A 12,533-nucleotide genomic window follows, 5' to 3' on the forward strand; every position below is an offset into this window, starting at 1 on the left:
TTAAGGTGAAGCTAGATTAAACCTGTCAGCAAACAGACTCACTTATTTTCAAAGCTATAGTTTCCACAACGGAAAAAACCCACTTTGCCTGGAGACCCTTAGGTCCGTTCCGTGGGGACCCGGTTTCAACTCTTGGACAGAGGAAGTCGGTGGTCCACCATGAGCTCAAGGACAGCTAGCTGATCGTCAGGTCCCAACACTTGCCAAGCGTCCCTCACTCCTACCTCGCGCCTTCGTACTTTGGTTACAAAAATCATCTCTGCGATTGCACCCCTTTTGAGTAGAGGGTGCCACTGCGTGGGAAGGAGGCGGCGATTCAGCAGGGGGATCACAGGAGCTGACTCCCCGACACCCAGTGCTGCAGAGGCGGGAGGGCGCAGCCGGGCTGAGGGCGCGACGGAGATCCGAGCTGCAGAGGCCGCCGCGCGGCGGCCCCAGCCAGAGATTAGCGGTGGGGCGGGGGTTCCTCCCTCTTTTCGGGTGAATGAATGATTAGTCAAACACCACCTCCCCGCCCCGGTCCGCCCGAGATTGGAAGGGAGGAGTCTCGGAGCGACTGTTCATTTTTTAAGGACGAAAGGCGTTTGCCTCGGTACGTTTTTAAATCGACCTTGTGTGTGTTTCAACTTCGGTCATCCCTAGTGTCAGGACGCGCAGACAGCTAAGCACAGAACACATCTCTAAGGCCACTTGCCCCTCTGTCCGCTCAGCCCCCTGAGTTCGCTGTCGCGCCCCGGCCAGAGGGAAGCAAAGCAGGGCATGAAAAGTTGCGGGGGCCCTACTGCCCCGGGTGTGTCGCTCCTTCCCAAAGGTGGGGCACCCGGGAGCGAGCAGGGTGGTGAGGCGCCCCTGCGTCCCGTTTGCTGCTCCCTCGCAGGATTGGGGCACCCGGGCCTGAGCGCTAGTGCTGCGGCATCCCCGGGGCTCCCCCAAGAAAGGGAGGAGGCGCCGCGCTCGCCGGACAGTGGAGACGTGCCTTCTCGGCTCTGGTCCGCGCCCCGGGGCCGTGGCCTCCCTGGAGGGGCTGGGGAACTGGAAGCTGGGCCGAGAGAGTTCCCGCTGCAGCTATCGCGCAGTCCCTCCTGCGCCCGGGCGCCCCCAGCGGGTTCCGGGAGGCGCCCGGTGAGCCCACGTCTGTCGCGGCGGAGCGAGCACGCTCCGGGAGGGCGGAGAGCCGGCGGGGCTGGCAGGAGGTGGGGAGTGCGGGAGTGGAGGACGCTGCGGCAGCGACAGCGACAGCCCCCGAAGCAGTAGCGGCAGCCCGGGCGGCGGCTGAGCGGCAGTGCGCAGTCGGCAGCGCCGCAGCTCCTCTCAGTCTATCTCCGGCTGCCGCAACACCTCTTCCTCCTGGCCCCCTCTCCGGCGCGGAGGGGCTGACTGCTAAGCCACTGCAAGCAACTCCCTCAGAAAAAAAAAAAAAAAAAAAAAAAAAAAAAAAAGCCGCATCGGAGGAGCCTGGCCGCAGGACCCCTCCTCCCCGGGCGCCCCCCACCCCTCGCCTCTCCCCCCGCCCTCCCTCACACCCCCCCGCCCCCCAGCTCTCGGGCGCCCGCCTCCCTCCTTCGCGGACTGTCTCCCGACACGCCGGCTGAGAGCCCTTTTCGACTGTGAGCTGCGGCAGCTGAGCAGAGGCGGCGGCGCGGGACCTGCAGTCGCCAGGGATTCCCTCCAGGTGACGATGCTCTGGTTCTCCGGCGTCGGGGCTCTGGCTGAGCGTTACTGCCGCCGCTCGCCTGGGATTACGTGCTGCGTCTTGCTGCTACTCAATTGCTCGGGGGTCCCCATGTCTCTGGCTTCCTCCTTCTTGACAGGTAGGGGAGGGAGCGGGAGGGACCGGCCCTCCGGGACGCCGGTTTGGTACCTGGGAAAGGTGGCGCTGGCTTGCCCCGGGGATGGGAGGGTGGGGAGCGCGCACCTTGGCGCTTGCCCTGCGCTGGTCGATGGGGATGAAGCGAAGCCCCGGGAGGGTTGGGAAGGCTGGTGAAGAGGTTGCGGGCTGAGAGGCTGTTGCCTTCAATGTAGTAATAATAGACATTCTTCTATTTGAATTTGAGAAATTATTTTATTTATTTTTAATGTTTTCCTCAACTTTTATTTTAATCTTTCTCTCTGTAGAACTCAGGAAAAAAATTTGTGCAGTTTTCCGCATATCTTCCTTTCTCATCTTTGGGGTTGCAATACATCCACTGTGCTAGGAGTGCTTTTTAAAGCACTGGCTCTCAAGACCTTGAATTTAAAGAAACTATCATTTAAAAAGGGCACTAATAGCCGGATATAATAATTATATGTTTTCAGGCAGGTGAAGACCTCAGCTGCTATTCTGAAGGACATACTTTACTGACACCTGGTGCAGAAAAGAAAATATCGAGTCAATTTCTAAGAGAAGGGAAAAGAGGATTGCGTTTCAAAAAGTGATTTAAACCTAAGACAATGCGAGACAGATTCATAGAAAGGCCTGTTCATTGACACAGTTCTGAGTTTTGGTCAATTTAAAATCTGCCCCAATTTGAGTTTTTTTTTTTAATTTTATTTTTTATTTTTTTCTTTGCGTATGGGGCTGTGTGCTTAGTTGAAATATCTTCATAGAGGAGGAGTGTTATTAAAAATCCAGTGAAATACTTGGAATTGTGCTTAGACCATCTGAGAACAGATAATTTATCTCTATATCATAGTCTTTTCTTTTTTGAACCTGTTTAAATAAAATTATTGAAAATGGAGTTGGGGGCAGAGGTTTTGCTTTGGTGAATTTATTAATTTAAACCACATTAAGAATTCTGAAGTTTGGGTAGAGGTTTCAAAAAGGATTAGTGTAAAAATTTTAAATGTTGAAATCATGCTGCTAAGCTAACTTTAAATGAAACATTTTTTCCCCCTGAATTTCAGGTTCTGTTGCAAAATGTGAAAATGAAGGTGAAGTCCTCCAGATTCCATTTATCACAGACAACCCTTGCATAATGTGTGTCTGCTTGGTAAGTGTGGAGATCAGGTAATATGAACTCAACTGCTCTCTCTGATAAGGTGAATCCATTAAATGTGATAATATAACCAGATCTTACAAATTGTCTTTATCATTACAAAATTGCACATAACTGTACATAGTTTGTGAGTTGAATCCAGTTAATTTCTGAGTTTTATGGACTTTGGCAATTTCCATTTCATCCAGCTGGAAATTCTTATCTTTGACATCATCCTTATAGACGTAAATTTCAGATAGGCTTTGTATGACGTCTCGGTGAAATTACAGTTTGTAATGTCTGTTTCCAGTAATGATTGCTACAACCAAATTCTTGGGACAACAAAACTTTCTGCGTTGGTTCTGTCATTTAAGCTCAGTGGGAAAATGATGAGATAAGATTTAAGTATGAAGGTCAGGAATAAGGTATGCGACAAAGGGAAAGAGAGGTGACAGCCACAAAAAACAAACATGAGGACAAGATGTAATTCTGGATTTCTTTCTTGGGTTTCTTTGCCTGTTATACCCTAAACCCTCAAATACTGTCTTTATTTCTGATTTGGAAGCATGAGTCGGAAAGGACAATTCCATCCTTAATAGAGAATGACACTTGGCTGTCAGCTGCTTAGTTAACACTATCAGTGGTTAGAAGACTCAAAAAATAATTTGTTTCCATTTATTTTAGTTTAGTAGTTAATGATAAGTCTAATAAGTAACCACTTGGGGGAGATTAAGTGATGTGAATAAGAATTTCTGAGATGAAATATAGACCTACAAGGCAAACATTTTTGCTTAGGAGTGTTTTACATGCCAATCTCTTTTGGCAAAATTTGGTTAGAAACTACACATTATAAAACCTTGTTGGAAATACATTAAGGCAGTCAAATGCAAAGCCCCAAAATGATAGAGGACTACTTGTTTCTAGATCAGCATGCTGTGTGGCCCTGGAGAAGGAATTCATTTCGGTTTAGGCAAAAGCCAAGCTATCTGAGTTTATACTACCTAAATTTTTTCATGACAAGAGTTGAGGTCAATGTTTTGAAGTGACAAATGGGTGAAGGTAAATGGCTGTATCAAACAATTATCAGGTTTGGAAGACTAAGGAAATCAACAGAAACAAGTAAAAACGCACTGTGTTTGCTGACACAATAAATATTGCTGCCTAATAAAACAGAGCTGAGAGAGGGTGTATTATGATTGCATATTTATGGCTTGCCGTGTTCATTGATGATCTTTCAGTAAATAATTTGTTGAAAAGAAGCTTTCAGTTTAAATTTTGACTCAGTTGTAGATTTACAAATGCAGTGTATGTGTATGTGTGTTTAATCTTCCTTTTTTATTTTTCTTATCTGTATAATGTGAGTGAATTATTTTATCTTAATCTATTAAGATTTCAGAGGAAATTACCTTGACCAAGTAATATTTAAATGTGCCGAGAGCTTTGCATATAAATATATTGTTTTTCACTTCAGCAATATTAGTACTTATAAAGCTTACGTATGTAGTTTGAGTTTTGTAAACTGTTCCCAAATAACATTATGAGAAATTCTCCCCACAGCATTCCCCCCTTTTCAGTACTCCTACCCCTGCTAAAAATAGTGCCTTTCTCTGAAAGTGGAGACTTAGTGATAAGAAGATAGATGTTAGAGTCCTGCAGTTTTGAAGGTAAAGAGTAAATCTGAAAAGATGCATCAGTTGGAATTCAAGTGGGAGTGATATTTATCACAGAAAAGTATCAATTAAATTCAGAAGAGCAGTAGGTTTATTTATGTCTTCAACATTTAAGTAACAGTTGTAGGTATCTGCCTTGGGTGAGTGCTGTCAGAAATCCTTTCTAAATATGTAATATTAGGACTTTGGCTATCAGCTTCACCCATTACAGAGCTCTTTCATTGGCTGAAAGGCTCAGTGATATGTTATCATGACCTTTGCAGGGGTTTAGAATTATGGGGTCCAAGTTGTCACAGTCATTGCTGCTTCCCAAACATTTGTAATGACTTGGTAAAATTGAGTAATAATAGATGGATGACCACTTATCTCTTTGTATAACACTCTTGTACATTTCCACGAACCCACTGCAGTTCATGGATTTCAAAGCACTCCGGACAGCCAGGAAGCTACTAGGCATTTTTGTACCTAGGCTGGAAGGTAGACCTATTGAGCAAATTGATAATAATAGCAATGGTAGACATTTATGTGTACTATTTTTATTTTATTTTATTTTTGCTTGTAGGGCCTCATCTAAGCCTGCATTATTTCATTTAGTCTTCACAAAACTCCTTTGAGGGCTTTTACCTTTATTTTACAGATGAGGAAACTGAGGCATAGCGGGCTAAGTAGCTTGTGAAGGTTGCATTTGAGTAAATAGTGGAGCTGAAACTGTCTCAGTTTTGTCTGCCTCTAGAGCACATGCCTATAACCGTAAGAAACAGCCTATTTGTTGAGTTAAAGATGTGAGAAAGTAAGGAGAAAATAGAAAGAACGTCCAAATTATTTTACCTTTTGGCGTTCCTTGGGTTATTTTGTTTTTTCTTTTGAGTCTTTCAGGAGTTCAGTTAGTTGACATTTGTTAATCGCATTATATGAAAGGAAAATCTCGTTATGATTTCAGTTGACCTGCAGGGAGCGTTAGTGGTTAGCTGGTTTTATGTATGTACATTAAGAGGGTATGTAATAGTCTCAACTGTACTTTGGATAAAGAAAATAGTCATATTTAGTTTGTGTTGGTCCAGCCTTTTGGCAGAAAGGTACCTAAGGCTGAGTATAAGCTCATATCTTATTTCATAACATGTACAAAAAAAAAAAAAAAAAGAAAGAAAGAAAAAGCTAACGTCAACGTATGCTTAAAAAAGATGTAAAATGTTACAGTTGGGAGGAAATAGGTGGCACAAAGTCCTGTATATAATTACAGAGTAAAAGCTTAAAAAACCCCACAAAAATCAACTTGGCCTGATTTAAACTTTTAAGCTGTGAAATGTTTCAAAGCTTGGAGTGAGCTCATTTCTGTGGAGTTTTTGAGGATGACAGTGGGCGCAGTGGCCACTGTAAGCAGAGCTGAATAATTTTATTCTCATTTATCATCCTCTGCGTAGACCTGAGCATCTTGCCAGAACCAGTCCCAGTCCAAGAATAACTGGTTTGTTAGCTGGTGATGGAATCTCGTTTTAAAGTGTGTGGCCCAAAAAGCTTCAGTTCATCTATTTGAGGGGGTAGGTGAGAAGTTGGATCATGGTCCTGAAATCTAGGGAACTGGGTAGGCAGTTGAGATTAAACTGCATGTGCTTTATTGTTTAGTCAGAAAGCAAAGCATAACTTTTCCCCACCTTACAAAATGGTCTTTTATGGGGCCGAGGAAAGGAGGCCAACACTTATTACTGTTTTTGTATGATATTTTCCCCGCTTTCTTGCTAGAATTATTTTTCCCATAATGTCTAGGAAAACACGTTGGTGCCTGCCCTGGAGTACAGCTGAGAAGAGAGCCAGCCACACCTAGACAAATGATACTGAAGCCATTCTCTGATCTTTGGGACATCCCTAGGTCCACCAAGCACACATGAGAAGTGTGGTGCTTGATCTTCTCAGCCTTTTCCACCTAACTGTAGAATAGGAGGACATGGCGGGAGCCAGTGAGTTGGGCCCAGTACTGGAAACCTGAGAAAACTTTGGAGGCTGGGACTCAGAAAACCCGAAGTCAGAGCTTAGTTTGGCATACATTTTGTTCAGCAAAAAACATTATTCTGAGGTTGAAATTTCCTCTTTAAAATCCAGAGGTGCAATGTAGAAATGGACCCTTTGCTCATAAAAAGCAACATGAAATTCAGGCTACACCTGTCTTGAAGCCAACCAAATAGTGAAGACAGAGAGACCTTGTCTGCTGTCTTCTACTTTTTTAATCACAAAAATCTAATATCGCTGAACAAGGAGCTCCCAGCATCTTAGATTCTCTCTGGTGTCTTATCTCCATAAAATCCTCATGTTCTTCATTGTTCAGATTAACTGGCTGGAGAATAGATATCTATTATCTAAACAAGTGTTAGGCACATGTTGAGGATGAGGGAGATAACATTGCATGAGGATTCAATTCATGTGTGTATGCATGTATGAAACAGAGAGAGAGAAGATATAAAGTAGACCAGATGTGTTCAGAGAGGTACTGCACTCAGTATATGCACAAATACATAGATTGCCATGCTTTTTCCAAGTTGTTTCAGGTCATTTCTAGACTTTGGATGCTCACTAAGGAAGCAATCAGATTTATTTATTTTTACTCTGTTTAGAAGGTGATGTGACCAATTACCTTTCAACAGAACAATTTTTGGGAAAGGTAACAGTTAATGTATAGGATTGTGTCGGCAAATTCACAAAGACTAGTTCTGAGAGTTATTCTTGTCCATGCTTTATTCAGGCTCAGAGAAGTAGAGCAAATCTCGTGAGATCACACAGTTACTAAGAGACAGAACTGGGATGTGAAGTCAGTTCCTTCTTTGCTAAACCAGAGTTTCCCTCTGCTGGAAACGTTTACTACTTAAAAACTTCTACAGATACCTTCAAGAGCTTCAGAGAGTCCTTTCAACCTGCACAGAGCTAATGTAGGCTCTCTATGGAGGCAGTTATAGTAGTTTTGATCTTGCAACCCAAACTGTCTAGAATTTGGAGAGCCCTTCCAAGAAAGACATGGGTTTTGGCTGGCATCATAACATTTTGGCAAAGAACTTTGGCCCAGACATCAGACAGTCTTGGGTTAAAATCAAACTGGTGGTGAAGTTGAGACAACTACCTCACCTTTCCAAACCTCAGTTTCTTCATCTGGAGAGTGGGATGGATGTCAACATCTAGTTCACAGAGCTGCTATGTGAATTAAATGAGATGTAGCACATAAAGTTTGGCCTGGGGCTTGGCATAGAGTAAACACTCTGGAACGATTTTTTATTGCTGTTGTTGATGATGGCATTATTTTTAAAACTTCTTATTTCCTCACATGGAATAGGATGCAAAATTTCAAAAGAAAATGATAAAAGGGACGACAGACGAGACATAGGAATAATGATGGCAAACCCACCCATTGTTATGCATGAACAAGGTTTGTCAGAAATGTTTAGTGAGTTTTTCTGTCCCTCCAGGCTTGGACTGGGCTGATCTAGGCTGCTTCCTTATTGGTCGAGTGATCCCAGTGATCTTTGGGCCCTGGTGTAAGTTTTCCCCTCGCTTTCCATTAAACATAAACAAACAAACAAACAAACAAAACAAAAAAACCCCAACTTTCCGTGGAAGAGGGGCCTGCTTTCTTGCAGAGTATTTACATCTCTATGCCTGTGGGGTCACCTTCACTTGTACTTTTATTGGCAGAGGGATTGGGTTGGGACTCGGGAGCGCTGTAATTCTGGAAAAACTGCCTAGTGGCCTGGCATCATGGGGATTTTCCTGGACCGCCTTGTGGAAGGCTCTCGACCCCTTTCCAGACCTGAGTATGTTTTTGTTGCCTACTTACTCAATGCTCCCCTTCCCCATCTGATTTCAAACACTGTTTATTTTGTTTTGAGGCACTGGACTTCTGTGGGTATCAACAGTAAATTGTGTTTTAAGTGTAGGAAATAATGTTGAGGAAAGAGAGCCCTTCCCCAGACTAGAATGCAAATGGGGGAGGGCAGTAGAATAGGAGATAATGGGAAAAGTCAGGCAAGGCAAAATGATGGAAAAATAAAACTAGTTAATATGAATTTGTTGGATAAATAAAGGATATCAGTTTTTCACACCCTGTTCTATGGCCCTTCTGTATAAATGATGATATATTGAGTCCTTTGTGCTATAAAAGAATATGAGTAACACCACCTTTCATGGCAGTGGGAGGTCAAGTGTGCTTGTTGAACTTAGTTAAGATCAGCAAATGAGCTGGGTGTATATTTTAAGACCTGTTGAATCCCAGTTCTAATTCTATAAAACACCACTCAAGGCACTAGGGATAGCAGGTTATAAATTCAATAATATTATTCTTTCTTCCTTCTTTCCACACTTCATCCCCTCTTCCATTTTATTTTATTATTTTTAGCCCTTTCTGTGTTTGAAGCATTGTGCTGGCTGGGGACCTTTGAGGAGACAAAGACCAACAGGACAGATTCTTGCCCACAGCCTAATGGGGGAGACGAACACATATATAAATAAGAAACTTTATAGGAGTGACAGAAAAGCACTGTAATAGACTCAAACCCATGTACTAAGGGGGCTGCCAGTGAATTCTGACAAGGGTATCTGGGACCATGATGCGGGAGGAGAGATGATCCAGGCAAAGCCTTGTTAGAGGAAGGACACAAAGAGAGTGTGCTTGGGACTGTGGAAATGGCAGCGTCTATTGTGCCCAAAGCTGTGATGGAGCTGGAGTTAGAAATCTCCATGGGAACCAGCATGGGGAGCATCTTGAATGTAATAATAAGGATATCAGTTCCATTCATGTAACTGGGAGAAGCCATTTAATATTTTTGTGCAAACACATGACACAATAAAATAAATTTTATATAAAGATCTCTAGGAGCTTTTGTACGGGATATACAGAGTGTGAAGAGGCTGAAGTTTGGACAACAGACTGCAAGGATGTTGTGTGGTCAGGTGAGAGCAAGCAGCCTGGAGTAGGGGTGGGCAGTGGGAATGGAAAGAAGGTGTTGGGATAAACCAATGTTGCCCAGTCTTTTGAATTTCTTTGACTACATTCCAGTTCTAGAGTATTTACGTGAATACCAAAGGTATTGAAAAAAATAGAATATTTTGATAGAAAGACTCCGAACCATGCCCAACAAGACACAGTTGCTAAAATGCAGCAGTAATTACAGTGGAGTGATTGGTAGCACAGCCACTTTGCTTGTCACTTGGTGTCTCCAGAGCAGGGCACTGCTACTTGAATACAGTAGTTCTCTTCCCAGAGCTCACTCTCGAAATTATATTTGGAGCACCAGCTCTCTCCTCTTACTCACAGTGACACCCTGCCTTACACTGCTGCGTGATCCATTTGGTAAATTATTCAGTCTGGTAGGTATGTTCGTGATAGTAATGTATGCTCAGTTTTAGCACAATTTTTTTTTTTTTGAGATGGAGTCTCGCTCAGTTGCCCAGGCTGGAGTGCAGTGGCATGATCTCGGCTCACTGCAAGCTCCGCCTTCCGGGTTCACGCCATTCTCCTGCCTCAGCCTCCCGAGTAGCTGGGACTACAGGCGCCTGCCACTACACCCGGCTAATTTTTTTGTATTTTTAGTAGAGACGGGGTTTCACCGTGTTAGCCAGGATGGTCTCGATCTCCTGACCTCGTGATCCGCCCGCCTTGGTCTCCCAAAGTGCTGGGATTACAGGCGTGGGCCACCGCGCCTGGCCTTTAGCACAATTTTTATACATTAATCAGGATTGGGTGGCTCACCTTTAAAAAGTGCACCAACGTGCCGTGACATTGGGAACCACTAGTCTTGCAGAAGTGTTTTGGAGCCCACGTTTATAGCGCTTGGCAAGAAAATAGATGGCAGAGGTGAGAGATGGGAAAAACTGAAGGGAATTTTGAGAAGTCTAGCCAATGTCATAGACACTGTAGGAAGAGACGGGGTCATGTGGGTGGGTGGGTAGTAATCAGTTTAGATGTAATGTGTTGGGCTTGATAGACCTTCAAGGTAGAAAAGCCATGTAGGCTTTTAAAAGATCGTGAGTTCAGTATAGAGAAATCAGGACTAGGGGTTAGCAATTTGTTACCTGTCTGCACAGAAATAAACTTCAAAACTTTGGGAATAAATTATTTGCCTTGGGGAGGAGTCTAAATTGAGATTTTAAAAAAATGGGCCTATAATATTAACTAGAAGAAGGGTTATATCTAAGAGAAGGATAGAAAAGGAGAAACCTATGAAAGAGATGGAAAAATTATAGAGGCAAGAGGAGAACAAGGAAGGTACATGCCAAGGCAGAAGACGTTTGAAGAAGACAAAGACTAGTGGCACTAAACATTGCAAAGAACTGGAAGATTCTAGGAGGATGTCAAATAAGGAACTTTCTCATCTTCTTGGACTATTTGAAACAATGAACAATGGTCCCTTCCCCCCAGACCCTGCGTATTTGCACATGGGATTGAATTGATCATAGATGAGATTCAGTGGATCCCCAGCTGGCAGGAATCCAAAACTAAGATTGCTGAAGGAATTTTGAAAATTTAATGCAAAAATCACAAATTTTCCAAACTTTGACTTTAAAAGATCTTAACAAAAGTGAATAAATACCACATGAAATTTTAAAAGGTACCCAAACAAAACTAATTTCACGGATAACAGTAATATGCTTTTTGCAAACGTCATTGGAATGTTTCTATAGTTAAATGTAAAATGGACCAGGCCACATTGAGGGATTTTTTATTAGGAATAAAAGCAACAATATAAAAGAGTCTGACTAATATAAAAACTTACTATTGTAAACTTTCAAGTTTGCTCTATTAAACTGTTAATGATGCTTTAAAAATATTACGATATAATTTAATGTCTTAAATTCTAGGTCTTCAGGTAAGATATTTTCTTTTCTCATGAAATGTTTAAAGCCCATTTTGTCAGTGAAGTGCAGCTGTGGTGTGGGGGCCTGAATGTATGCCTGAATGTATGTGTGTCTGAATGTATGGGTTTGAGTCTCACCTGGTTGCCTGGTGGCTGTGCACCACTGAGCAGACACCTTACCCTCTCTGAGCCTTCATTGTGAAGTCTGGGACAAGTCTCAGTGGTATGTGCCCTTCAGCCGTCTTAAATGGTTGGCTGTGGGCATTAACTGGGGTGATGGGAATGGGTTAAAGGCCAAGATGCGTGTGAAAGCTGTTTGTGAACAGTGTAAATGAAATTGTTATTAAGGGCAAGAACTTGAATAGAAGAAAGTGAAGCATATGCCATAAACCACTTTTCAGCAACTGCTTCAGTGAATATATTATTTGGGAATGATAGCTTAGTGGTTCTCATTTCTACCCTTTAATAGTTGTATGGCTTTACGTAAATTGCCTAACATTTCTATATCTCAACATCTCTATCTTCATCATGAGGCTCTTGTCAGAATTGTAAGTTACAGCACGAAAAATTCTCAAAACATGGTCTGGGCTGTGGTCGGCACTTTAGAAATGATAGCTACTTCCACCATTGAAGTGTCGTGGAATGACTGCCTTTGCCATACTTTAAATTAAATGGACTGTATTTATGGCAATTTATTGTCAACACCTATGAAATGTGTTTATTCTGAATTTTTCTCAGGGTAGACAATGGAAGGTCAGAAGAGGCGACTGCTGCTTTTCTGTTAAAGATGGGAAACCCTGGTACTGTTTGGGGCTTAGGAAGATGGGTTGCTCCTCTATTTTTTCTTTTCAAAGCTTCACCTGCTTAACTTGTGCCGATTTACAAACAACGAATCACAGTGTTGTTTTCTCAGTGAGGCCCAGTTGTCCTCTGCAGTCCTTGCCATTAAATCAGGAAGTGGCAGGTAGGAGGCAAAAATGTCAAACAAGTGACCAGTGGGCCTGCTGAGCCTGAAGCTTCTGAGTCGTCTCCATTTTAAAGAGTGTGATGTGGCCAGCATCCTGCTTTCCAGCAAA

General features: G+C 43.1%; 1 protein-coding gene across 3 annotated transcripts in view; it reads left to right on the forward strand.

Annotated features, from left to right (window-relative positions):
- The first annotated feature begins 594 nt into the window (after positions 1–594).
- Positions 595–12,533, forward strand: part of BMPER (BMP binding endothelial regulator) — a 249,926-nt gene continuing 237,987 nt past the window's right edge. For 2 of the 3 annotated variants that reach the window (XM_055347545.2, XM_063708108.1), the window contains exons 1-2: positions 669–1,811; positions 2,884–2,969. In XM_055347545.2, the coding sequence (XP_055203520.1) occupies positions 1,679–1,811; positions 2,884–2,969 (219 nt within the window). In that variant the 5' untranslated portion in view covers positions 669–1,678. Of the gene's footprint in view, positions 1,812–2,883; positions 2,970–12,533 lie in introns of all 3 variants that reach the window. The other variant, XM_055347544.2, reaches the window with a different exon arrangement.

This window comes from Gorilla gorilla, chromosome 6, assembly GCF_029281585.2.
Source record: "Gorilla gorilla gorilla isolate KB3781 chromosome 6, NHGRI_mGorGor1-v2.1_pri, whole genome shotgun sequence".
NCBI classification, from domain to species: domain Eukaryota; kingdom Metazoa; phylum Chordata; class Mammalia; order Primates; family Hominidae; genus Gorilla; species Gorilla gorilla.